Source organism: Canis aureus, chromosome 3, assembly GCF_053574225.1.
Source record: "Canis aureus isolate CA01 chromosome 3, VMU_Caureus_v.1.0, whole genome shotgun sequence".
NCBI lineage: Eukaryota > Metazoa > Chordata > Mammalia > Carnivora > Canidae > Canis > Canis aureus.
Window position 1 is genome coordinate 63,829,587 of NC_135613.1, and position 26,457 is coordinate 63,856,043.

At 35.6% G+C, this 26,457-nt stretch overlaps 1 protein-coding gene and 1 non-coding gene across 8 annotated transcripts in view; one reads left to right on the forward strand and one right to left on the reverse strand.

The window, feature by feature from the left end:
- GUCY1A2 (guanylate cyclase 1 soluble subunit alpha 2) overlaps nt 1-26,457 on the reverse strand; it is a 425,713-nt gene that overhangs the window by 343,907 nt on the left and 55,349 nt on the right. For all 7 annotated transcript variants that reach the window (XR_013376761.1, XR_013376760.1, XR_013376759.1 and 4 more), the window contains one exon: nt 9,582-10,300. Coding sequence is in view for 4 of the 7 variants with exons in the window: in XM_077893312.1 (XP_077749438.1) it covers nt 9,582-10,300 (719 nt within the window). In the remaining 3 variants the exon portion in view is untranslated. The remainder of the gene's footprint in view (nt 1-9,581; nt 10,301-26,457) is intronic.
- LOC144311641 (small Cajal body-specific RNA 7) lies at nt 16,919-17,028 on the forward strand. Its single transcript, XR_013377235.1, has one exon.

Below are 26,457 nucleotides of genomic sequence, written 5' to 3' on the forward strand. Positions count from 1 at the left end.
AAGGAAATAAAATGTCATGCTAAAAATATTCACTTAATACAAAGGAATTATTGAAAGAGGAATAGGAAACAAAAAGACATGAGATACAGTGAAAAAAAATAAAATGGTACATATAATTCAAACCAAGTCAACAATTACATTTAATGTGAATATACTACAATACAGTCAAAAGGCAGAGATTATCAGACCATATAAAAAAGTAAGAAACACCTTCTGTAAGAAACACCTTCAAAGACAAACACCAAGTTGAAAGTAAAAAGATAAAAAAAGATATACCATACAAACAGTAACTATTTATCAAACATTCAAAGAAAAAAATATGGTAACAATCCTACACAAAGTCTTTCAGAAAAAGAGAAATAAACTCTTACCAACTCATTCTCTGAAGCCAAAGATATCACAAGAAAAAATTTAAAAGAAATGAAAAATTCTACAGACCAATAGCTCTCATGAACAAAGATGCAAAAATCCCTAACAAAATATTAGCAAACCAAATTCAGCAACATCTAAAAAGGTTTATAACACATAAGCATGACCAAGTGGGATTTATCCCAAGATTTATTTTATTTTTAGTTCAACATCTGTAAATCGTTAATATAACAGAACTAAGGGCAAAGCCATAAGATCTTTCAATAGATAGATAAAATAGACTGGACACATCTAACATCTATTTCTTAATAAAAAGTCTGAAAAAAGTAGGAACAGAAAGTAATTTTCTCAATCTGATTAAGAACATAAATAACCTACAGCTAACATCACACCTATGGTAAAAGATTAAATTTTTTTTAACTTCAGAAAAAGGCAAAGACATCCACTATCACCACTCCTATTTAACACTGTACCAAAGGTTCTAACCAGTGTAATAGATAAGGAGAGAGAGAGAGGTAAGGGGAAGGGAGGGACACAGGGAAGGAGGGAAACAAAGGTTAATTAAAAAACAGAAGAACAACTATCTCAACTTTCAGACTATATGATCTCTGATGTAAGAAATCCTAGAGAATCAACCCCCCTAAAAACAGCATTTTTTCTATTCCACAATATTAAACTATTCTGAATTTAATTACCAAGGCCATAGGACTCAAGATTAATATACAAAAATAATTTGTATTCCTATCTATTAATAAAAATAAAATTTAAAAACATTCTCTGTGCTATATCAAGAGAGAAAAACAAAACAAAACAAAAAAGTCTAAGATCTATACACCTCAAACTGTAAAACCTTTGTTGACCAGGGCACTTGACAGCTCAGTCAGTTAAGTCTGGCTCCTGATTTTGGCTCAGGTCATGATCTCAGGGTTCTGGGATGAAGCCCCACATCAGGTTTCCCCCTTAGCATGGAGTCTGCTTGAGGCTCTCTCCCTCCCTTCAGTCACTTGTGTGGTCTCTTTAAAATAAAAAAAAATTAAAAAAAAACCTTTGTTGACAAAAATTAAAGAAGATCTAAATTATCTGAGAGAGATATCTTCATGGAACATAAGACTCAATATATTTTTTTTTTTTAATTTTTAGTCACACAGAGAGAGAGAGAGAGAGAGAGAGAGAGAGAGAGGCAGAGACACAGGCAGAGGGAGAAGCAGTCTCCATGCACCAGGAGCCCGACGTGGGATCGATCCCGGGTCTCCAGGATTGCGCCCTGGGCCAAAGGCAGGCGCCAAACCGCTGCGCCACCCAGGGATCCCAGACTCAATATTTTAAGACAGCTATTCTTTTTTTTTTTTTTTTTAATTTATTTTTTATTGGTGTTCAATTTACTAACATACAGAATAACCCCCAGTGCCCGTCACCCATTCACTCCCACCCCCCGCCCTCCTCCCCTTCTACCACCCCTAGTTCGTTTCCCAGAGTTAGCAGTCTTTACGTTCTGTCTCCCTTTCTGATATTTCCCACACATTTCTTCTCCCTTCTCTTATATTCCCTTTGACTATTATTTATATTCCCCAAATGAATGAGAACATATAATGTTTGTCCTTCTCCGACTGACTTACTTCACTCAGCATAATACCCTCCAGTTCCATCCACGTTGAAGCAAATGGTGGGTATTTGTCATTTCTAATAGCTGAGTAATATTCCATTGTATACATAAACCTAAATAAACCTACAAATTCAATGTAATCCTTATGAAAATCCTAGAAGCTGTTTTAGAAATTGTCAAGTGTATCCTAAAATTTATGGGGAAAAACAAAAGACCAAGAGTAGTCCAAAAATTTTGAAAAAGAGCAAACTTAAAGGACTTAAAATACCCAATTGCAAAACTTATTTGGGTACAGTAATCAAAACACTTTTATCACCATATGGTTAGATATTTTTTAAACATGGATTAACAGAAAAGCTAGAAAAAATTTATAGTCAATTGATTTTTGACAAAGTTGCAAAGGCAATTCAGTGGTGAAAACAATTTTCTCAAAAACTGTGCTGAGACAACTAGATGTCTATGTACAAAAAAATTAAAAAAATAAAAACAAAAACTTGGTCCATGGCACACACAAAATACGCTTCAAAATGAATCACAAATCTAAGAGTTAAAATTATAAAATACCTAGAAGAAAACAAAGGGGGAAATCCCTGTGGCCTTGAGTTACACAAAGATTTGTTAGCTATCAGACTAAAAGTATGCTTCATAAAAGAAAATAATGGGGGATCCCTGGGTGGGTGGTTTAGCGCCTGCTTTTGGCCCAGGGCGCGATCCTGGAGACCCGGGATCGAATCCCACCTCGGGCTCCCGGTGCATGGAGCCTGCTTCTCCCTCTGCCTATGTCTCTGCCTCTCTCTCTCTCTCTCTGCGACTATCATAAATAAATAAAAATTAAAAAAATTTTTTTTAAATTTAAAAAAAAAGAAAATAATGGTACCATCACAGTACCTTTGTGCTTCAAAAGATAGTTACTTTTGAAGTCAATATAATATCAAGAATGAATATTTTTTTAACAAAAAATACCATTCAATGAGAAGACAACACGGATATGAGAAAAACATTTGATTAGACATTTAACCAAAGAAATTGTACTAATGGCTAATAAGCAGAGAAAAGATGCTTAACATCATTAGTCATTGGAGAAACATAAATTAAAATCTAAGATACAACATTACATCTACCTTGGGATGCCTGGGTGGCTCAGTGGCTGAGCGTCTGCCTTTGACTCAGGGCATGATCCTAGTCCTGGGGATCAAGTCCCACATCGGGCTCTCCACAGTAAGTTGGCTTCTCCCTCTGTCTGTGTCTCTGACTCTCTCTGTCTCTCATGAACAAATAAATAAAATCTTTAAAAAAAATTACATCTACTGGGATGGTCATAATCAAAAAGAATGCCAATACTTGGTGTTGGTGAGAACGTGAAGAAACTTGAATCCGCTTATGCTGGTCAAACGTGAAATGGCATAGCCTCTTTTTTCAACAGCATGACAGTTCCTTTAAAGGGTTAAACATATACTTAGCACATGACACAGCAATCCATCTGCTAGGAATCAGCCTAGGAGAAATAGAAATATAACCAACACAAACACTTATACGCAAATGTTCATGGCAACATTATTCATAACAGCCAAAATCTGAAAACAATCCAGTGTCCATCAGCTGGTAAATGGGTTAAAAAAAAAAAACTGTCATATTCTTGTGCAATGGAACACTGTACTGAAAATGAACAAGTTATTCATACATGTGACGACATGGGTAAACCTTATAAAAAACAGCAAGACGAAAAAAAAAAAGACTACATGTTTGTATGATTACATTTTTGAGAAATGGCTACAAAAGACAAATACAGGGGATCCCTGGGTGGTTCAGCAGTTTAGCGCCTGCCTTCCGCCAGGGTGTGATCCTGGAGACCCGGAATCGAGTCCTGCATCGGGTTCCCTGCATGGAGCCTGCTTCTCTCTCTACCTGTGTCTCTGCCTCTCTCTCTCTCTCTGTTGTGTGTGTGTGTGTCTCATGAATAAATAAATAAAATCTTAAAAAAAAAAAGATTCATATAAAAAAAGGCAAATACATGCAGACGCAAATAGGCCGATGGTTGCCTAGGGTCAGGAGCCAAAGCAAAGATGGACATTTAAGTGAGCCAGGAAACTTTGGAGGGTGATAAAGTGTTCTAAAACTGTATTGTTGTGATAGTTGCACAATTATATACACTTAGTAAAAATTATTGCACTGTATACTTATGAAAAACGTTAATGTTAATAAAGAGAGCACCATTAAAAATAAGGAGGTAGGTAATGAATTCAAAACAGCTCTTCAGCTTTTAATTTACTGAGAAAAAAGCTACCAGCTAAAACAAAATGATTCTAAGTTAAAAACCAAAGGAGCAATTAAAGAAAGATTTGGAACCGTTTGTAACTAAAAGGACCAATCCTCCCCACCCAGAATGTACCACACTAGAACTCAACGATGTCTAATCTTTGGTAGGAGTACTTCCTTTTTAAGTACAGGGGTGCAATCTTTCCTGCTGACAAAATTAAAATATGGTAAAATGGGCACTTAAAGCTTGAAGATCACTGTAGGGAATATATAATTCACCATGTAACATCCACCTTGTCAGTTATTATACAGTAACATAGCACTATGCTGGGATTTTAACATAATAGGCATTGTTTTTTAAAGTGAAAGAGCCAGAATGAACCTCAGGAAACACTTGCATCTGCATCTGAATTCCTCCAACCTTTAAAAGGCAGATTTATGGTCTGGGAGCTGTTGCAGAGGTAAAAATCAAAACAAACAAAAACACCAAAACAAGAAAAACTCCAAAAAGTAAAGCTCTCATTTGTAATTACAAGAACAAAGAAAACTCCAGATAATTTTGAATGAAGCTATGTCTATGTTCTATAATGCTAATTTATAGAGAAAGCCCTAGTGGCATTTTGTCCATCACTAAAACTATTGTTCAATATTTGAAATTCTCTAACAGAATGTTTTGACTTGAACAGAGGAGAAATGCTCACATTTTCCCAGGTTAAATTAAATTTTTGTTGAAGTCAAATATGTATTCTTGACAGCCAGGTGAAATCCATCTTTCAATGGTGTCATTGTGCTATGGTAAGATTAATAAAAATATTTTCAACTTTTCAATCATCATGTCAGAAGAAGATGGGCACCTGTCTAGGGAAGAGAAAGGACTAGTTTGGAAACTGATCTGACCATAGTAAATCAGAGATTTACTCTTTTATCCTCCTTTATCTTCTGAAAATTATTTCCCAGCATTTGTTTTGCTGCTTCTAATTAAGAAGATAAATGTGACAATATTTCTAGGGACTGACCAAGAAATGTGTTGTCATTAATGCTTTTCCCCAGTTTCCACCCTGAGAACAAAGGTGAACGAGGCCACTGCTCTATTGTAGGGATGATGTATTTCAAAAGCTGGACTCCTTCCACAATGTTATTAAAGTTCTTTGAAGTGTTGTTACTAAGAAAAAATGTCAAAAGAACTCAATGTTGTTTATTGTTTCTCAAATTCACTGCTATTTCAGGTTGTACCTAAGTGAACCAGTCCATCTTATTTTGGAACCCACTGGCATAGCAAAGTGCTATAGCACATGCACATAATAAATATTAGTAGACACAGGAAAAGAAGGCTTGATTCCAAACTTTAGTGAATCTGAAAAGGAGACCAGGGAGGGATTTTAAAACAATAATAGTCTATAAAGAAAAAGCAAATCCCTAAGTCATGTTTTAGGAAGATGTTAGGTAGGCTTGGTATTTCATTAAAATTATTAAAGCTATGCTGTCCAGTGCTTTCTTCTCGAAGGCTGTAAGTGAGGAGGAGAACAGATAGAAGGAAGGTCACAAGTGCAGAAGAACAAGAACAATAATAGTGGTAGAAGTAATAGTAACCAACATTTATTCAGTGATGGACGCTGGTGCTGTAGATAGAAAAATGCTACAGGGATTGTCATTTAATTTTCATAAATGGTGTTTGAGGTAGGCAGCCTAAGCTGTCAGAGAATTACTTTAACTTAGTCCTGATAATAGGATGAGCTCTTCATGGTTGAAAAGTCAGAGTCCCCTCTGCTTCTCTTTGAAATGCACCTGAATTCACTGAATCAAAGAGATGACAAAGTTTCATGACCAAATGACTTCCTATAAATTTACACATGTTAAAGATGACTTGTAAGGAGTAAAAATAGTAATTATTCATCTAGGCTTCCTACTTTCCAGATGAATTCATCTGAGGCTCAGATTAGAGGGACTTGGCTAAAATCACAGTTGTAGAGACACCCCTCCCCTAGGCTGCTGCCACTTCCCCCACACACCATCAGCCTCCAGCACAGAGAAAGAGTGCCACAGAGTGGCTCTGTGCCACTCCTCCACTTTCTAAGAGCCCCATTAACAAACACAGCTCCCTCCACACAAGGCTTTGGAGTCTATGTCAATATTAGGTTTATATGACCAGATGAGAACCCCCAAACAGCACATCGGATTGCAACAAATTTCTTCTTAAATTCACCATAATGCCTCCAAAGATTTAGGTGATTGATAAACTTTCAAATTCTCACAACAACAGTTAGATAAGAATGACATAAAGATGCACAACACAAATTAAAATACATTCATAATTCACCATTATTTCCCAGTGCTGAATCTGTTCTTTTTTAATAGCGAACTAATTCATGTATATGTAATGCTTGATAGGTGAAAAGGAAAGATGATGAAAAGAAGTTGAGCTTTTAAGGAAAGATAAAAAACACAGGAATGTCATCTGGGAGGAAAAGAAAAGAGAGAGAGAGAGAGAGAGAGAGAGAGAAGACTATATAAGTAACGGATGATTATTTAGAAGATGCAAAGGGAGCCATATAATGGGACTCAAAGCTTGGTCGGTCCATCTGCAAGGGTCCCTTCTGACCTCAAAACTCTGTTAAATTGAAGCCTGCCACCAATTACTGCATCAGATGTCTCTCAGTGACATTCTCCCTTCTGGTAACCAACCCTTAAGTCTTTGTAACTCATTATGCACAATCAAGATGCAAATTCTCTGGAACTAGGACGATGGCTTCCTGTTTCATTCATATATCACCAAATTGCTCACAATCATGTTCTACCTCTAGCCATATAGTTAACCAATGACTGATGACACAAAATGCCAAAGATCATGATTTAGCAAAAGCATTACAATTCATTCTGCAAGTAATTTACTGTCATTCAGCTGCGTGATTAGCTCTTGGTCTTCTTTTTTCTTTCTTGTTTTTGGACCACAGGAGTCGTGGTTCATTGGTATGAAGTGCATTAGCCAAAATAATTAAATTATCACTAAAGCCTTCATTTTTAGACAAAGGAATAACCTAAACTATTTAAAAATAGTACTTTCTTATTAAGACCCAGTAAAAAAAAAAAAAAATAGGAACTTCAGACAACATGGAGTTCCTTATTAAAAAGAAGAGCTATTATGGGGAAAATATGAATATCAAGGTCAAATTTATTAACAGTCATAATTTTTAACCTTCATTTTTCCTTCTTCTTTCCATGTGTTCAGAAAATACAAATTTAGAATTTGGAAACGCAGTAATTAAAAAATGTTATTCATCTGGCTGAGACTTCATGCCTTAACTTTATTGCCCAGTTCCAATCTGGTCCAACAGTAGTTTCCCAAATGTCCCACCGTGGCAAACCCAGGTGAACAAACAGAAAGGTAAAAATAAGGATGAGAGGATTACTATCCTTATTCTAATTACAAATCCTGCCCATTGCTTTCTTTTTAAGCTGTCACTGCCATGTTTAAGTTATAACTGCATCTTCTCAATGAGCACAGGGCCTTATTACTGGAATTGGCAGGGGGCCTTGACATTTGAGTCATCATTTCATTATGCCTATTCTTTACCCTGGTATACAAATTAAATAGAAATACAAGCCAGATGAAATATAGGGAGGAAAATCTGAAGTACTCACTTTAAACTGAATTAATTTTTCTCAAATCTACAAAATGTATAGACCAATTAACATGGATAATAACATATTCCACTTCAGGCACATTTTCAAAAATATTAATTTCGATTTCAAAGGCCAAAACTACTCAAACCCTTCTAGCCAAACACTTCACTTCTGTAAAACAGAACCAACAGCTTTAATATTCTCTAAATTTAAAAGATAGAATAATTCCAATTTTAAATCAACTATAAGTATGGGCAAAAACACATATTTAACAAGTTTCCTCTTTTCTAAACAGTCTCAAAAATGAATAGCCATCACTGAACATATAAATATATATAAAATGTGCACATGTGAAAAATATTACTTAAAACATACGCAATCACATAGAAAAAAAACCAATTCATTCAGACTAAAATAACCAAATGTGCCAAGCTGGAATTTCGGATTTATTCTTAGACATTTTGAAATCACTGAATTTAAGTGATGAAAAATGATAAATCACAGGACCCAGTCATCCTGAATAAATGGGCATCCTTTCCTATTTCTAAGTATTTTGTTGAAAACTTTTCCATTGAATTTCAAAATTATAAAAATCGGTTCTAAAATGAACACTATATAAAATCCTCAAAAATGTCTTTGGCTCTGCTTTCAGGTTAGTCTCTCGTTTACTTATTATGGCAGGTGTTCCAGAATATGTGATTACTCATTCATTGAGTTTTTAATCATCTCTTCCTTTAGCCCAGAGCAGCCTGTTTATTTCAAAAAGCCACAGCTTTCCCCAAAATGCTTGGGAACAAGCCGAATTGCCTATTAAGAACTTTATTTTCCTCATATAAAATACTGAAAATCTCTACTGGAAGCTGAACACATGTACATTCAAATGTCTACTCGGAAGAACATCATCTATATTACTTATTATTATATTTAAAAATACTGTATTTTCTTTACATTTTATTATTTTAATGTTGATTTCTCCTAAAAGAATTTTTTTTTTACCTAAGGGAACATGTTCGTGTAAACTAATATAAGATTCAGCTTTTAGCTTTTCATTTCTTTGTAATTTATCACCCAGATTTTCCAAAAAGGGATTCAAAGAAATTCACAATAATTCCTCGTGTTCACTGAGTTCTCCAAGCAGTGAGCATGTTATAAAGGAAGGAGTCTGTTTCAATACTAAAATGTATTTAGAAAAGAAGCCCTGAGATTGTCACTTAATTTTCCAACTTTTAGAAAACGTATTATTCTGCAAACTGGGACAAAAATAGGATGTGAACCAGATGTTCCTAGATATGAAGTTTAGAGCAGAGCACATTCATAGCGGAGCTAGCTTTTCACCCATATTTATTTTAGGAGGAGGCAAGTGGGCCCCACAGTGTGGGATTCAGTCCTACTATTTCTCTTCTAGTTTGACTTCAACTGGTGGAAATATTCATGGGTTTACAGTATCAGGTTTCTAGCGAGTCCTATCATTTTTGTAATTACTATGGCTGGTATTAATAAGCGTCTTCTTTTTACACGCTGAAATAAATTAATGGAAAAGGCAGACACTATGCAAAATGGCTGGGAATAAGGCCAAATCTTTTTACATACATCCAGGGACCAGTGATTTCCTAAATGGCACTTTGAGCTCTCTTGCCTAAATAATTACAAGTACAGCCAGCATGTAATTTACTGAAATAATTATGCACTCCTTTCAGTTCCCATCACCCAGCTCAAGCCCCTGGCCATTTACCTTGTCTTTATTTTCAGTGCCAGAAGCCTCGGGCTTGGTCCTGATCACAAACGGGGTGGACAACCGCAGGAGGACCCTCTCAAAGGTGGCATTCACCCTGGGAGACACTATCTCGAAGCAGTCCTCAAACTTGAGCACTTTGTGAGTGTCACACCGCAGCTGCTTCCGGAGGCCCTCCCCCAGCTGCAGGACTGACATGTGGGGGTCAAACATCAAGTGGAAAGGGAAGGCTCTGCAGAAGGTGCTGATGCTGATTCTGAGGTCCGCAGGGACATGGGAGGTGCCCTGTGCAAGGTTCTTTGTGATGGTGGTATTTTCACATTCTTTGATGAGGAAGGTAAGACAGCTACAATTGCCTGGGTTCGAGCCATCGGAGCACAATTTCTCACTGGCAACCTGTTCCACTTGCAGGTCCAGCCGGTAGATCTTCTTGCCAGCGGCCTTAATCATCCCTGGCATAGCAAACCCCACGACATGGTGAGGATGGAAGTAGTGGAGCACTAGAGTTCCTTCAGGGAGCTCTTTGCATAGGAATGATGGTGACTCCAGAGTGGCCTGTTTTCCAAAAGAAGTTCTAATGTGTTCCAACAAAGCATCAAAGCCATTAAAAAAGTCCTGCAACGTGCCACCCACAGCTCGAAGGACTCTCTCATTCTCATCAAAGCATATATTAAAGAACTCCTCTCCAAATCTTTCTTGAATTTCCTCAAACTTCAAGCCTAGGGGTAAATGGGAAGGAGATGTTAGGGAAGTAACATAAAATCATCATATTTATAGCTTTTAAAAATGCTTATCAAATGAGGTAACTAGTGAGTGAGGTAAGAGAGGTACTTCCCTTTGACCCACATATTCCCAAAGAGATTAATTCATTTTGAATCAGAGAAAGCAAATTTCAATTCATCTTCTAGAAGCTTCTAAGGTGTTAGTGAGCATAAACTTCTTTTAATATTTCTGTTTGTTTTTAAATAGACTTTATTTTTTAGAGCAGTTTTAGATTCACAGCAAAATTGAGGAAAAAGTAAGGATATTTTCCACAGAACCCTCTCCCAGCAAACACACAATCTCACCCTTACCCCAATATCAGTCATCATGCACTATGGTGGTACATTTGTTACAATCAATCACCCTACAATGACACAGAATCATCTCCCAGAGTGGGTAGTTAACACGAGGGTTGACTCCTATTATTGTACATCCTTGGGTTTGGACAAATGCGTTACTATATGTGCCTACCATTATAACATCATACAAAGTAGTTTTGCTGCTGTAGAAATCCTCCGTTCTCTGCCTTTTCATGCCCCACCCCTCTCAACTCCCATAGCACAAACTTTCTAAATGCTGCTCATCTAGCCGCTCATTTTTCTTTTCAATATCCTACTGAATTTGCTATAATCAACACAAATAAGATTTTCTTAATGATTTCCCTCTTAGTTAAAGCAACTTTTTAGAAGCAACTATAACACTGTTTCTCTATTACACCCACCTACTATTACTATCTTACTTATCAAAATTCATTTGTTAAGTGGGAAATACCAACCAGAGAGGGATTTATGGTTACCTGAATGGGGAAAGGCATCAGATTATCTAGTGTCAACAGAAGGACTTAAGTGAGACCCCAGTGAGAGAGAGACCAAACAAGGAAGTAAAATGACAGAACTATGGGCTGATTTGCATTGTTTCACTCACAAAAATGAGACTAGCCAAGGGTGGAGTAGGCATCTCACCAGAAAGAGTTAAAACCCTTTGCTTTCTCCATTCATACTTCCACATGCCATGGCAAAAGGAACTCTATATTATAGCAATGGAATTATAACAAAAAATACATACATACATACATACATACATACATACATACATACACACATACAATACATTATGTAGAAATTAGAGCCAGTCACATGTGATCAAGTTAGATCCACCCTTAAGGATGATCTGAGGAAAAATATGGAGAGAATTTATGGTCCAAAGAGGAAGGATACAGCACATATATAAGAACTGAATGTGTGTGCTGAAGGAAACCTCTACATGGAGTCATTCTACTACTTATCCTTTGACTTTGGCTGAAATCAATACATGTAAGTTTACGTATTCATATTTTCTTGCCTCATCTACTCCATCTTATAAGGAGATCCTGAAGATAAGGCAAGATTGGGAAAAGACAGTGGTCATCTTGCTAGTGTCCTATTAAAGTACAGAGCAGTCTTGGTTTGCTATTCCTATCATTACAGGAAGAGAACCGGAGGGTTCTCCCCATGCATGAATGAGGGATAAAATGTCAACAACACTATTGAAAAATACAGCCAAAACACATCAAATATTTTTTTGTGAGAGTACTATAGAGTATAAACATTGTGATAGCTAAATGAAGAAGTCAGTTTGACAAAAAAGTTCTTAACATCAATGTGAAATGAAAAGCAGTAGAAAATCTAAGCAAAAATAGAGTCCTTTTATTAAGAAAAATTTCATAGTAATTTTAGTTTCATAGATCTGACATTCAAATTAAGTTGAGAAAAATCCCTTACCAAGATAAAAATATGATGGCGCATCTTACACAGTCATGGTGTAAGACTGCCCTTCAGCATATACTGCTTTCACTAACAATAATGCCAGCCCAAACTGATAGTAATAGCATTTATCTGTCCAGTTCTCCAGCATGGAAGAAAAAAAGCAAAGTGGATGACACTCACTGCAGTTTGGTCCCTGTTCCAACTACTCCATTGAAATTGTTTTTACAAAGGAGTAAGCCAATGCATATTGCTTGATCCCTACCATAGTTAACCGTGTTTGTTGTTTTTCTTTAATTTTTTTATGAAGTTTTAAAGATTTTATTTATTTATTTATTTATTTATTTATTTATTTATTTATTCATTCATGAGAGACAGAGTGAGAGAGAAAGAGAGGGGCAGAGACACAGGCAGAGGGAGAAACAGGCTCTACACAAGGAGCCCGATGCGGAACTCGATCCCAGGACTCCAGGATCACACCCTGTGCCGAAGGCAGACACTCAACCACTGAGCCACCCAGGCATCCCTGTTGTTTTTCTTTTAATTTGACTCTACTGATCATCTCATTCTCCTCAATCTCCCTTCTCTCTTGGCTTCTAAAAACCATGCTTTCTTAGTTTGATTACTGTCTGAAAATTTCTTCACTAAAGTGTCTTCCTATGCCATATTCCTGTATCACCATCACTGCATAACTAAAAGGTCCTAATACAAATTCAATGTCTATCCCTTCAAAGACAATGTTCTTGATTTCTATTAAGTTTTTAAATTACAAAAGTCTAACTAAAACTAAATTCAAAATAAGTAAAAATTCCTATAAGCTGACTATACTTGATGGACTACAGAACTTCATATGCCACTAAAATGTCTTATGAATTACTTCTATCCTTTAAAGAATTCTACCTTAAAAGGACTCAGGGTCTTTATGCACAGAAAAGAAAAAGATAATTTCTTCTAACTTGGTTTTTTTTCCCATAACATTGAAAATGCCCTTGGAGTTATTAAATAAAGAACATAGACATAAGCATAATACAGCAAGTTTATATTCTGTTTCCACAGAATCCCCCAAAATCATCCAGAAAATAACAATCAAATTCACCAGGGGCACAAAATAAAAACTAGTCTGTCAGTACAGCATACCATCAGCTAGAAATCCATGCTGTCTTACAAAGCACTTCTGTTCTTTAAGATACAAGGTTGTTAATTCTCATGATGACACTGAGGCCTCTCAGGATGCTACACTGACTTGTATCAATAAAGTAAAGCTAAAATATTTTGAATATTACACTCAAATATTATATATAGTAATTCTATAAAATCACAATACTTGATTAATAAAAATTTTTGTTCACATAATTATTAAACTGTACAAGATCATGAAAGAAGAAAAAAATTATTTGAGTTGGAAACATGCAAGAACTAGGAAAAGATCACTATAACTTTTGCAAATATGCTATAATCAATAGCCAAGACACATTTTAAATCTTATATCAAAATTTAGGAAGCACAGAGAAAGTAGTTCAGCACAGACAACTGGTGAAGGCTCTACCTACGACTGATGCAAACCCCCTACTTACAGTAAATCACTTGAAACATATAGACAATGCTCATCCTCTCATAACAGAAGACACTATGACAGCTTGACATTTGGGTCTATAAGAATACATTCTTCTAAAGGCAAAACTTATAATAAATCTGCTTTCATTAACAAGTAAGTTAGAATTTTAAATTACTGTTAATTCACCTCTTTAGAGAAATGAATAGCCTAAATGTGACATCCTTTAACTGAAAATATAATAATCTATTCACTGATGATATGAATCTTCTGTCCCTCATCTGCTCTTCCTACTTCACATTATGTCTTAAGAACAATGTGTCTTAAGGACATTATCCCACTTATGTCTGCATACCCATCTCTAGCATCATGCCTGGCACATAGATACTAAGACTTCATTTGTAGAAACCAAGCTTTTGGGACTTCTGGGTGGCTCAGCGGTTGAGCGTCTCTGCCTTCAGCTCAGGATCTGGGATCAAGTCCCACATTGGGCTCTCTGCAGGGAGTCTGCTTCTCCCTCTGCCTCTCTCTCTCTCTCTCTTTCTCTCTGTGTCTCTTGAATAAATAAATCTTAAAAAAAGAAACTAAGCTTTCATCTAGGTATCTGTTTGGTAATATAATCAAGCTTTTAAAGCCATAGTTGTGCCATGTTTAAGGATACCTAGATAACCAGACACATTCTTTTCTGATATGAGACTCCACAGATAATTTTATCACAATGTGATTAGACTATAACAGAGGCACACAGGAATATCTATGAAGGTATCGAGAAAAGACTGTCTGACTCTCTCCTCAGGGAGATAACGTCTGAAGAGAGATTTGAAGAAAAAGTGAGTGTTCAAAAGCCTAACAAGGAAGGAATAATCACACTAATGGATGGACAGTAATGGAAAACAGATGAACCAAGGAAGCAGAAGAGTCTGGCATGGTCAAGGGAGGGCAAAGAGAATAGATAACATCTGGGCAACAGGAGTGAGAGTATCAGCTGTTAACTTGGGCAATGCAGAGGCTGGACTTAAGGATGCCAAGACCAGAGTCAAAGACACCAGCCAGAGAGATGCTGCAATGTCTTTAAAAGATTATATTGGCTGAATTAGAGAAGTCCCAGTGAGAAGAGTGTTAAGCAACGTGCCAAATATTTTCATAGATCACCTTAGACTTTAAAAATTCACATCACATAGGTATTTTTAATTGTTCTCATTTTACAAGTGAAAAATGTTAAGAAATTTGTCCAAGTTCACACAACCATAAGGAGCAAAGTTAGGTCTCAAGGTGAAGTCTGTCTAATACTACATCTTGTGAAATAAGCATAGTATCAAAAGAAGTAAAACATCTGGGGGGGTGGGGAATGCATGTCTTGCTCAATGCTCTGTGATCAATGCCTAACATTTAGCCTGATATTTAGTAAGGCTTAATAAATATTAGCTGGATATTGAATGAATTAATGTATCACTAAAGCCAACAGAAAGGAGCTAGGAGGAGAAGTCAACAGTTATCAAATGCTATAGCAAAGTCAAGTAATGTCAGGACAGAAAAACTGTAAATTGGATCAGTCAGAACTTTGGGGATCTTTGCCGCAATTTCAGTGGAGGGATAAGGGTAGAATACTGGGTATAAGAGGTTAACGGGTTTGTGGCAGGTAAAGAAATAGTTCTCAGCTGAATTAATATTATTATTGGGATGCTAAAATTACTTACTTTATACAAGTGTAATAAATCTGACCTCTAGACTTGGAAAAGGAAAGATTGCCTTCATGAGAACCAAGTAAATACAGAGAGATGGCACCAAAAATACACATTGACTAGAGGAATACCTATCAATACAAGAGAGAAATTAGTGGGTTTTTAGGTCCAGAGACTGTCCTTATCACCCAATAGGGCATTGGTCTTCACTAAAAGGAAAAACGCCAAAGCAACAGGTATATCCTTCGTGGCCTAAAGTTCAGTTGAGGAGCTGAATACCTGCCTACTACACACTGCTATGAGCTATAGACATCCCATAATTATTTTTTAATTATTTAAGCTTCATCAACCTAATATCTAGCTAATGTAACTCAAGAACAACTATACCTCGAATCCAAACTGTAAAGAGAGTTCAACATTTTAAGGAGATAATTACCTCTTTAGAGAAACAATTTTTTCAGCTTTACTCAGCTATAACTGACACATAACATTGTATGTTTAAGGTGTACAGTGTTCTTTTGATATACTTACATATAGCACTATTTATATATCCTACTTTTTTGTAGTCAGAACACTTAAGATCTACTCTATTAACCACATTCAAGTATATAATACATTATTGTTAACAATAATCACAAAGTTGTGTAACAGATCCCAAGAACTTATTCATCTTCTCACTGGAAGTTTGTACCCTTTGACTAACATCTCCCCAATTCCTCTATCTCCCAATCCGTGGGACCACCATTCTCTGAGCTTGGCATTTTTAGATTGCACATATAAGAGATAGCATACGATATTTGTCCAGAAACAATTCTTTTATCTTTTATCTAGCGAGACCCTAAGGTTTTTATCAGCTAGTTTGATGACACTTTTATAAAACTATTATTCTAGTGTCATGCCAATCTACAAAGAAATTACTAAAGTTGGTCTTGGCCTCCCAGAAGAGATTTAACAATAAATATTATATGTCTAAATAATAAACAGAGGAGAAAGGCCCTCAAGAAATTCCACTGCTCGAATTCTAATTTTAAAGAAAATTGTTTTCAATCTGATCTATTAATACAGTTTCATTTGAATCTCTGTTGGAGTGATATAAAACATTTGTAGTCTCGAGTATTCTACAGTTAAGTAAGTAAAAGTACTGGGAAAATAATGAAAAGAATGTTCCCTATCAATTTTGATCTTAATCTGTGAAGACTTAAACAATGCCTTTCTACTATTTTGGAGGCATATAATTCTCCCTTTACTGAATTTGTGGCATCTCTCTTTAAAAAAGAACACAACTTATATCATGTATTTATTTTTAAGTATAGGTGAACTAAAATTAGTTAATAGTTTTAAATTATATGATATACTTAAAGAAAACAGGACATATATTCAGATTCTTAAAAAAATAGAGTTTTAGTATTAGCAAAAAGAATTTCCTAAGAATAACAATAGGGGACCATCTAATAGATTTACAGATTTAACATCAATCTTGAATACCCAAAGGAATAGGCATTATCAGAAGCCTATAAAGTGCTTCAGGGACAAAAATGTTTTTTCAGGAAAAAATATGTTTTTCACCCAAAAACTATATCTAAAAAGTAGAACATCATATGGAAATGATGAAATAGACATAATTGGGTGTTGAATGTTATATGATAGGAAATTTTTAATATGTAAGTTATATAATTAATCTAAGTTTCTTTAAAAAGTACAGCATCAAAAAAAAAAAAGTACAGCATCATAAAATTACACTCCAATATTATCAGTTGTTACACTTCCCTTTCAATTAGTGAAGCCTATTTCTGTGCCTCTCTTATAAAATAGCAGATTTTATAAGGGAATATTTAATATAAGGAAATATTATATATGTCTTTTTAAAATTTTATTTAAATTCAATTTACCAACATATAGTATAACACCCAGTGCTCATCCCATCAAGTGCCCTCCTCAGTGCCCATCAACCAGTCACCCCATCCCCCCACCCACTTCCCCTTCCACAATCCTTTGTTTCCCAGAGTTGGGAGTCTCTCATGGTTTGTTTCCTCTTCTAATTTTTCCTCACTCAGTTCCCTTCCTTTACTTTATAGTCCCTTTCACTATTTCTTACATTCTGCATATGAGTGAAACCATACGATGATTGTCCTTCTCTGATTGACTTACTTCACTCAGCATAATACTCTCCAGTTCTATATTGTATATGTCTGTGATCCCTCTGTTGACTATAAACAGGTTTAGTAGGACAACTCCTGAAAAGTACAACAATCTAAAAGCAGGGTGATCTAGAATGAGAAAAAGAAACCAATGTAGGAAGAAATGTAACTAAGCCAAAAATAGAGATAACTTCTCCCTGAACTGTAGAAATCCTGAATCTACAGATGGATACGCACAAATTCCAGTCAGAATTGATATAAACACATACACACACACACACACACACACACACAGACACATATGTATAACAGATGACAGATTATCTGTAAATTTATAAAATAAATGTTAAATAAAAACTAATGAAACAGAGGGAAAAATTATTGACTCCTGTAAGGTGCATTTTATGCATAATCTGGAATTAAACGATCTTCATAAAATCCAAGAGATGGGAGGGTGGAAGGAAATAGGGGAGGTGGTAGAAAAGAAGGAAGTATCAGCATTCTAAAAGTCTCTTCACAATTCAATGGAATTTGGGTGAGTAGAGACAAAATATAATCTTAGGAAGAAAATAAGTAATAATTTGTTTTCAAATAATGAGAAAACATGCAGGTCTAATTTGAATAACAGCAAAAGGAAGATAACCAATAATGGGAAAGCAGAGTAGGACTTTCAAATTATGAAGGTAAAAATATATATACATATATTGATTCAACATTATCAATGTAAAAAAAGTAAGGAAAGAAGATGTAAAATAAATAATCAGAAATCAAGATAGAAGAAAGAAAATCAAGTAAATTACGTATCTCTGCAAATGTAAACCAATCCACCAATCCAGTGGCAGGAACTCTCATTTCTTCCACAAGAATGGCACTTATAAGAGGGGATTTTAAAAATAAAAGGTGGGGGGATGCCTGAGTGGCTCAGTGGATGAGTGCCTGATCCTGGGGTACTGGAATTGAGTCCCATATCGGGCTCCCTGCAGGGAGCCTGCTTCTCCCTCTGCCTATGTCCCTGCCCCTCTCTGTGTGTCTCTCATGAATAAATAAAATCTTTTATAAATAAATAAATAAATAAATAAATAAATAAATAAATAAATAAATAATAAGGGACAGTAGACAAAGGATTCCAAGAAACTACAAGAAAAATAAGTGAGGAGCAATATTACTATCAAACAAGGTAGAATTAAAGTGAAAAATGTGAATCAGGATAAAGACATTATATAAGAAAATCACAATTTACAAAAAAAACCTCAGAGACACAAACCTGAACAAACCAACCAACATTGTAGCTAAATATACAAAGCAAAAAGAATTAGGAATTAATTGCTAATGTATTCATGTTTTTTTTTATTGGAGCAATAACAATATTCTAAAATTGAGTTAGTGATGGTTGTACAACTTTATGAATATACTAAAAACCCTGAAACATACACTTTAAATGGATGAGTTGTAAGATATGTGAATTATATTTTGGTAAAGCATCTCATATCTCTCAGGATCATATGGATCTAATAGACAAAAAAAGCAGTATCATAGAGAAATTAAATAAAAATATTTACAACATAACAATAAATAAACTTAATAAAAATAAAACTATACTGGAAAACTTGAATGTGCCTTTTTCAGAACCATAAAGATCAAAGATTTAAAAAGAAAAGGCATTGGTTAACTGAATATATATCAACAATAAAAAGCAAATACTAATCAAAAAGTCAAGTCACGGGAAAAATGAAATTAAAATAAAATTTAATAACAGACAAAATTCAAATGCATATATACATGTACACAGATGTATATATCTATGTACTTGCATATATGTGTTTTTATGCATGTGAAGAATTATAAAAACTCCTCAAATACTTGGTCAGAAAATTCCCAAAATATATTTTTAAGTAAAGATTCTGCAGATCACATTTTCTAATAGTAACAAAAATAATAAATATTTACAAATAAGAAAAAGATGACAAAAAATCCTATCTACTTAATAGTTAAGCAATACATTCTCTTGAATTGAAGAAAGAAAGAATAAAATTGAAGAAAGAAAAAATAAAAATTGGAATTATAATTTCTAGAAATCAATGAAAAGACTACTTCATGCAAATCCTGAGGTACAGCAAAAACTGTGCTCAAGAATATATGTATATGCCAAAAATATTTTCAGCAAAAAGCAAATAAAAAGCTTCTAAATTCAGAAAATGATGTTGAGCTTTTTTTAAAAAGTAGGTAAAAGCTGAAATTAATAGAAAAATATACTAAATTAGGAATGAGAAAGATGACATAGGTACATATTAAGAAGAAACAGAGGGGGCGCGTGGGTGGCTCAGTTAGTTCAGTGTCTGCCTTCTGCTGGGGTCATGATCCCAGGGTCCAGAGATCAAGACCCGCATTGGGCTTCTTGCTCAGTGTGGAGTCTGTTTCTCCCTCTACCTCTGCCGCTCCCTCTGGCTCATGCTCTCTCTCTCTCTCTCTCTCAAATAAATAAAATCTTAAATAAAAAAGAAGAGATGGAGGAATTGAAAAACTGCAATGTTCTGCCATCAAATATATAAATGTAATGTTAAACAGGTAATTCTCTGGCAAAATATAAATGACCAAAATTCACCAAGAAATGGGCAATCTGAGTTCTGTCTGGTCTTTAAAATAAATAATTTGAAAGTTATTTAAATATTTCCAGTCCACAGAAAAAAATTAAAACTACTCAATTACCTTTATTAAGACCATTTAATGCCAAAACTTTATGAAGTATGCTAAAACCAATTTCTCTTATGAATATTTGCTGAAACAGTAGCAAATAGAATCAATAAATTATAATACTTTCTGACCAAATAGTGTTTATATCAGAAATGAAAGGTATGGTGGGCCTGGCTGGCTCAGTCGGAGGAACATACAACTCTCGATCTTGGGGTTGTGGGTTCGAGCCCCACATTGGGTGTAGAGAGTACTTAAAAACCGAAAGAAAGAAAGAAAGAAAGAAAGAAAGAAAGAAAGAAAGAAAGAAAGAAAGAAAGAAAGAAAGAAAGAAAGAAAGAAAGGAGGGAGGGAGGGAAGGAAGGAAGGAAGGAAGGAAGGAAGGAAGGAAGGAAGGAAGGAAAAGAAAAAAAGTAGTTCAATATCACAATATCAGAAAAGCTATCAGGAAAAATTATCACATTCATAAAATTGAGAAAATAATTTTATTAGTGCTTTCTGAAGTCTAAAATTTAACAATCTTGATAAAAATTTTGAGTAAAATAGGAATATAAAGAAACTTCTCAAATAGAATGCTGCTTTCCAAAAACCAGAAGCAAAGCTTCTTCTAAAGAATAAAACACTTAAAAATGTTTCAACTAAAATCACAAATGAGATCAGTGTGTTTGCCATCCCCATTGTTATTCAATGTTATGTTGGAGTTTCCAGCAAATGCTAGGAGATATGCAAATAAAATAATTGTGTACACACTGGAAAAAAGAGTAAAATTCTCTTTTTGATAATGAAGAAGATTGTACATTTAGAAAATCTATAAAGTCTTCTAATTTGGATCATTTTCTTGCTTGTTTTTTTGTGCTCAAAACATGTATAACACATATTTAAAATGACTAGAATTTATTATTTATTTTTAATAATAAATTTATTTTTTATTGGTGTTCAATTTGCCAACATACAGAATAACACCCAGTGCTCATCCCGTCAAGTGCCCCCCTCAGTGCCCGTCACCCATTCACCCCCACCCCCCACTCTCCTCCCCTTCCACCACCCGTAGTTCGTTTCCCAGAAAAACGACTAGAATTTAAAAACTGGTAAAGTAGCTGAATACGAAATACAGAATTAATAGCTTTTCTCTGTATTAACAGTAAGAATCTAGAAGTAAAACAGGAAAATATTCAAAGTAGAAATAAAAACTGCAAAGTCATATATTTAATGAGAAGGGTGTAGAACTTATATTAAGAAAATTATAAAATCATAACAGCAAAACCTAACAAATGGAAAAATGTTCCATATTTTAGAATATGAAGATCTTCTATTATAAAACTATCAATTCTCCCAAAATTAATACATAAATTTAATGCATCTCCTGCTATAGTCTCAAGGCTTCTTGCCAGTACAATCATTTAAAGACTCATATATAAGAACAAATGCATAGAATACCCCAAAATGCTTGAATAGGAAGACTATTCGGAAGAACCAGATACTAGAATAAATGAAATGGACTACAACTACATTTGTTATTTACACAGGAACAAATAAAGAGAGTCAAAATAGAGAATTCAGAAGTAAATCTGTGTATACGGGAAGTTTTAATGTAGCACAAAATAGCATTTTAATTCAATGGAGAAAGAATGGTTTACCTAATAAATGGCACTAGCCATGTGGAAAACAAAATTAAATCCCATCTCACATCACAAACAAAATCAAATTTTATATCAATTAGAAGCTTAAAATGTAAAAGACCAAACAATAAATATTATAGAAAAAAATCTAGGAAAGTACATGTATTCCTTAATTAAAAGTGGCAAAGTAACACAGAAAAAGGCAAAGACAAATTTGAGTTTTTAAGATACAAAGCTAAATTTAAAATGTCAGAATAATGTATAGAGTACAATTTTATTTTAGTAAAAATGTGTGTATGTGCGTGTGTGCATGACACACCTCCCCTGCCAGTCTGCCCGTCTGTCTGTCCTGTCACTCTGTTCAGGCAACCATGATCCACAGTCTGGAATTATTCCCACAGCCTCCTAACTCACTTTTCTGCTTTCTAATCTCTCTGTAATCCATTCTCTATACACTCTTCAAAATCATAAATTTTATATTTCGTTTCTCTGTGTAAAGCCCTCCCAGGATTATCCACGACCTTTAGAATTAAACACAAGCTCAACAAAGCTTCATCCAGCCATTACTTTGGGCTCCTACCTGATCATCCCCAATTTGCCCACTTCACATCCCTGCACAAGCCATCAGGAACCACTTGGAATTTCCTGAATATGACCAACAGTCTCTCCCTCACTTACAGGCTACTGTATGTGCTAGCTTTATATTTTGTTCTGTTTCTTTAATGGAATTCTGTTCTCCTAACCCACTTACTTAGTCGTCTGCTTAGACTCATCTTGCAGATCCTCACACCTAAATTCCTCCAGAATGCTTTCCTTGATACTTATACTGAGATAGCAGCCTTTGCTTTTTAGGCTTCTCAAGCACATTGTGATTATCTCCTAGCATTTATCACACAACACTTGCTGGTTTGTCCATCCCTCAGCCTGACTTGACTCCTCTGAAGACAAAAAGTTGTGTCCTTTTCAACATTTATTCATTCCTTTATATAAAAGAGAGAGAGAGAGAGAGAGAGAATACCTGGTCAGTTCAGTCTCAGTGCTGAGTATAGAGAGTACTATAGAGACCAGAATAGACGTGGGTCTTGCCTTTATTTAGCTACATTAAAGATTAAATAATCAAGAAATCAAACACATAGCCATCAATAAACCAAAGTTCCTGCAAAGTTCCTGGAAGAGAAATTCATATAGAGTTTTAGAGAAGTAAAGACCACTATTGGAACTCTAATCACTTGCACACAGGCTTCCCTCTACTGGGAAGCCTACTGGATTTTAAAAAAATCTACTGGATTTTTTAAATTAATAGATAAAAGAATAAATGATAAATGAACAAATAAATACAGCTGAAACTACCCATATGTATAAAATATTTGGTGAATGTTATAAAATATATATGGTAAATATACTCCACTATGCTGTACATGTATAAGTTTTCCATTGCTGTTTCTCACACTCTTCAATACTTGCCAACAGCATGTCAAAGTTACAATAAATGAAAAAATTAATCAGTATAAATGCTTATTTTATGAATTCTTGTTCCTTTGCCAACAAATAGCCACAGGTGAGAGCTAAGGAATGGACAGACTCAGGGGAGCACATGTGCCATCAAGCAACCTTATCAGAGCTCTGTGCTCTGCTTGCTGTCAGAAACTGGCCACCTGTCTGGTAACAAAGTGCTCATCGCATTTTCCAGCCTTCCTTCCCAAGAACCCTGGCATGTGGCTATGGAAGACACCAAGCCAAAAGCCAAGCAGTGTTGTAGTACAGATTCAGAGAACACACCCGCATAAGCTAATTATGAAGAGAGCTGGACGTGCACCTGCCTCAGCCCCATACCCACACTGGGTCCCCGCTTCTGAAAGGCAATCTGCCACATTGCAAAGACTTGGCAGTGGCTCACAGGCTTTGGAATCTCCCTACAGAGACATGCTCATCATTTCTCATACCTGTACTTATACTCATCTTTCACCTGATGGCTAAGAAGGTAGGAGAGAGAATTACAATGCAAATGCATGGACTCTGGCTTTTGTAGATGATGCCTGGCCCTGTCCAAATTGGAGTCCACTGTAGTGGCAGCAGGAAAGCATAATTTCCACCAGGATAGATGCTCAGAGGGCTTACTCAGAGCTGTTAATCACTGCTAATGCCTCTTTAATTATTACGCTTTCTACAATTGCTAAATTGTGATTCACCCTCCTCAACTGCTTCAACCCAGTCTTAGGAGCTATGCTTCTGTTCAATTTGTACAGAAAGGATTAGTTTTTGGAATGAAAGCCATGCTGTAGTAAAGAAATAAAATTATAGGAATCCGAAAATTTTTACAACTTTCCAAACAAATTAGGTAATAAATAGCCAAAGGCAAAAATATGTGTTTCCTTAGCCAAATAGCATCAGATTTTAAGTGTGATAGAAATTAGTGCATCATACATCCACAATGTGGCTTTTATAGTAACATATGACAGAGTTTACTGCATTCACAAAGAAGTAATCCTAATGGTTTTATATTTCTGGGGGAGGATAGCATGGGATTATGAATGTGCTTATTTAAAAGAGAATTTCTAGCTAGACTGTTTCACATAAGATCAACACACAAGGTCACTAAGTGCACTGGGTTGCACTGGTTACCCAGTCTAACCTCCATCAAAATGCAATGGTCCTCATAAACAGTCACCCTCTACTTATGACAAGGAGCTCCTGAAGCTTGCTCTCCCAATAACATCTCTAGTAATCACAAAGTTCCTTCCTTCTGCCACTGAGGCAAAATCAATTCCTTCCTATAACTTTAGTCCACTGGCTCTATTATAGCCTCTGCTCTCCCCGACAGAAATCTCTTAAAGCACCTGAAAATAACTCATATGTTCTCCTTTATCTTCCCATATTGTTTTCAAAGAACTAATTCAAAATGCATTAAAGGCAGCTCAAAAGAACTATTTTAAATAGATATGAAAGGAAAGAGTACATTAGAAAGAAGACAGAGTAAAAAAAAAAAAAGAAGACAGAGTAGGTATGATTTGGAAGGACATTGCAAGTTATGATGTGGAAGGAAACAAGAGAGTAGCAGAGATAGAAGAGGTCTATTTCAGATAAAAGGAGCTAATGTGAGATGCCTTTAAGCCAGGGTTGCGGTCTTGTGTGTGCACATGCTCTAATTTCCGGAAATAGATGTCTGTGTTTATTCCTCCTCACTAGCTTGTACACTTCAAACTGCCTTTCAGTATTGTATTTGATTTATTTTCCCTGCTCCAACCACATTTTTCATACTCACTTCTCTTTTGATCATGCATACATAAGATGTTAGGCTGGCTAGGGAAGCAATTTAGGGCTGGAGGGGGCGGGGGGAGTATGGATGTGGCACATGTAAAGATTGAATGCATAACCACCCCCTCTTCTGCATCACAGATAAGGCCATCCTGGGAATGGATGAAGGGAGCCCCCCAAGCAGAGCAACTGTTCATATGTGTTACCATCTTGACATGAATCTGACATACCACACCTGAGCATGGTCCACAAATAAGACACAAGGGAAGATCTGATACATGCAAGAATTAACAAAAATGATAATCTTCTTAAATAAAGAGAGGAGGAGACAATAGACACCTGAGTTCTTCTGTTTTGTAAGCAACCCTACAATCTATTTGGATTCATCATTTATTTGGTGAAAGGGTTATGTTCTTATGACTTCTTTCAATCTTGTAACACAGCTATGTTCATTTTTTCTGTGTCCCCTTCCAGTTTTTGTATTTACCCATATGTACATCACACAGTTGGACTCATAATGTACACAAAACACTTTGCTTTTGGCTTTTTTCTTTTCATGTAATATTTTCTCTCTAGCAGATACTAAGGGTAATTGCAGCTGTCAGCTCTCATCTGAGTCTTGCTCTAGAAATTGCTTTCAGCTGAAAAAAGCTGCCCAGCCCAATGTCCTGTCCCCTCCCCAAGGCAGCGTGCATCCAAAGATGGTTAGTGTTGAAAGTGAGTTGGAATACAAAGATAAGGCCTCCTTGCCTCCTGGAGGGTGATTCTGAAAAGATGAGTGGAGACCTCTGCTATGACTGCATTTGTGCCCCATCACCCACTCTATTTTCTTCACTTCCTCACAAGGAATTGATCTGGTGAGACTCAGAAGGTGCAAACATGTGTTCCCTAACTTTCGGAAAGAAGGATGACTGGAGGGTGGAGCCGTGAGCCACAATGAATTATTCTCAGGACTCAAAATCTAATGAAGTTTGCCTGGTTGGGTCATTGATCCTAAGGGATCCTGAGAACAAATCTTCAGCAGAGTCTGTTTCCTGGGAAACCAGAGCTATGACAACATCATAAACATTCGCCCCTGCTATAGCATAATCTTGCCACATCGTTCTCATTGCAACAGCTGCTTAATGTTCTTGGAAGCAGATTTATCATATTTTAATTGACCATTTCCTCATAGTTAGACTGTGGATTGTTGCCAATATCTTGCCATTATGAAGAGCATTCAATAAACACTATCAAGCCATTATTTAATGTTTCTTCTTCTTGTTTTGAATTATTTCTTTAAAAAAAAATCTCAAGTGTGGGCCATAACTAAGAAGACCTGAAGGTTCTAGTCTTTGATAGGTATCCAATATTAAAATCTATAAAGCCTTACTAAGTCTAATAGTAAGGAATTAGGGCAGACTATTTTCTATATTATAGTATCTTGACCCAAGACTCA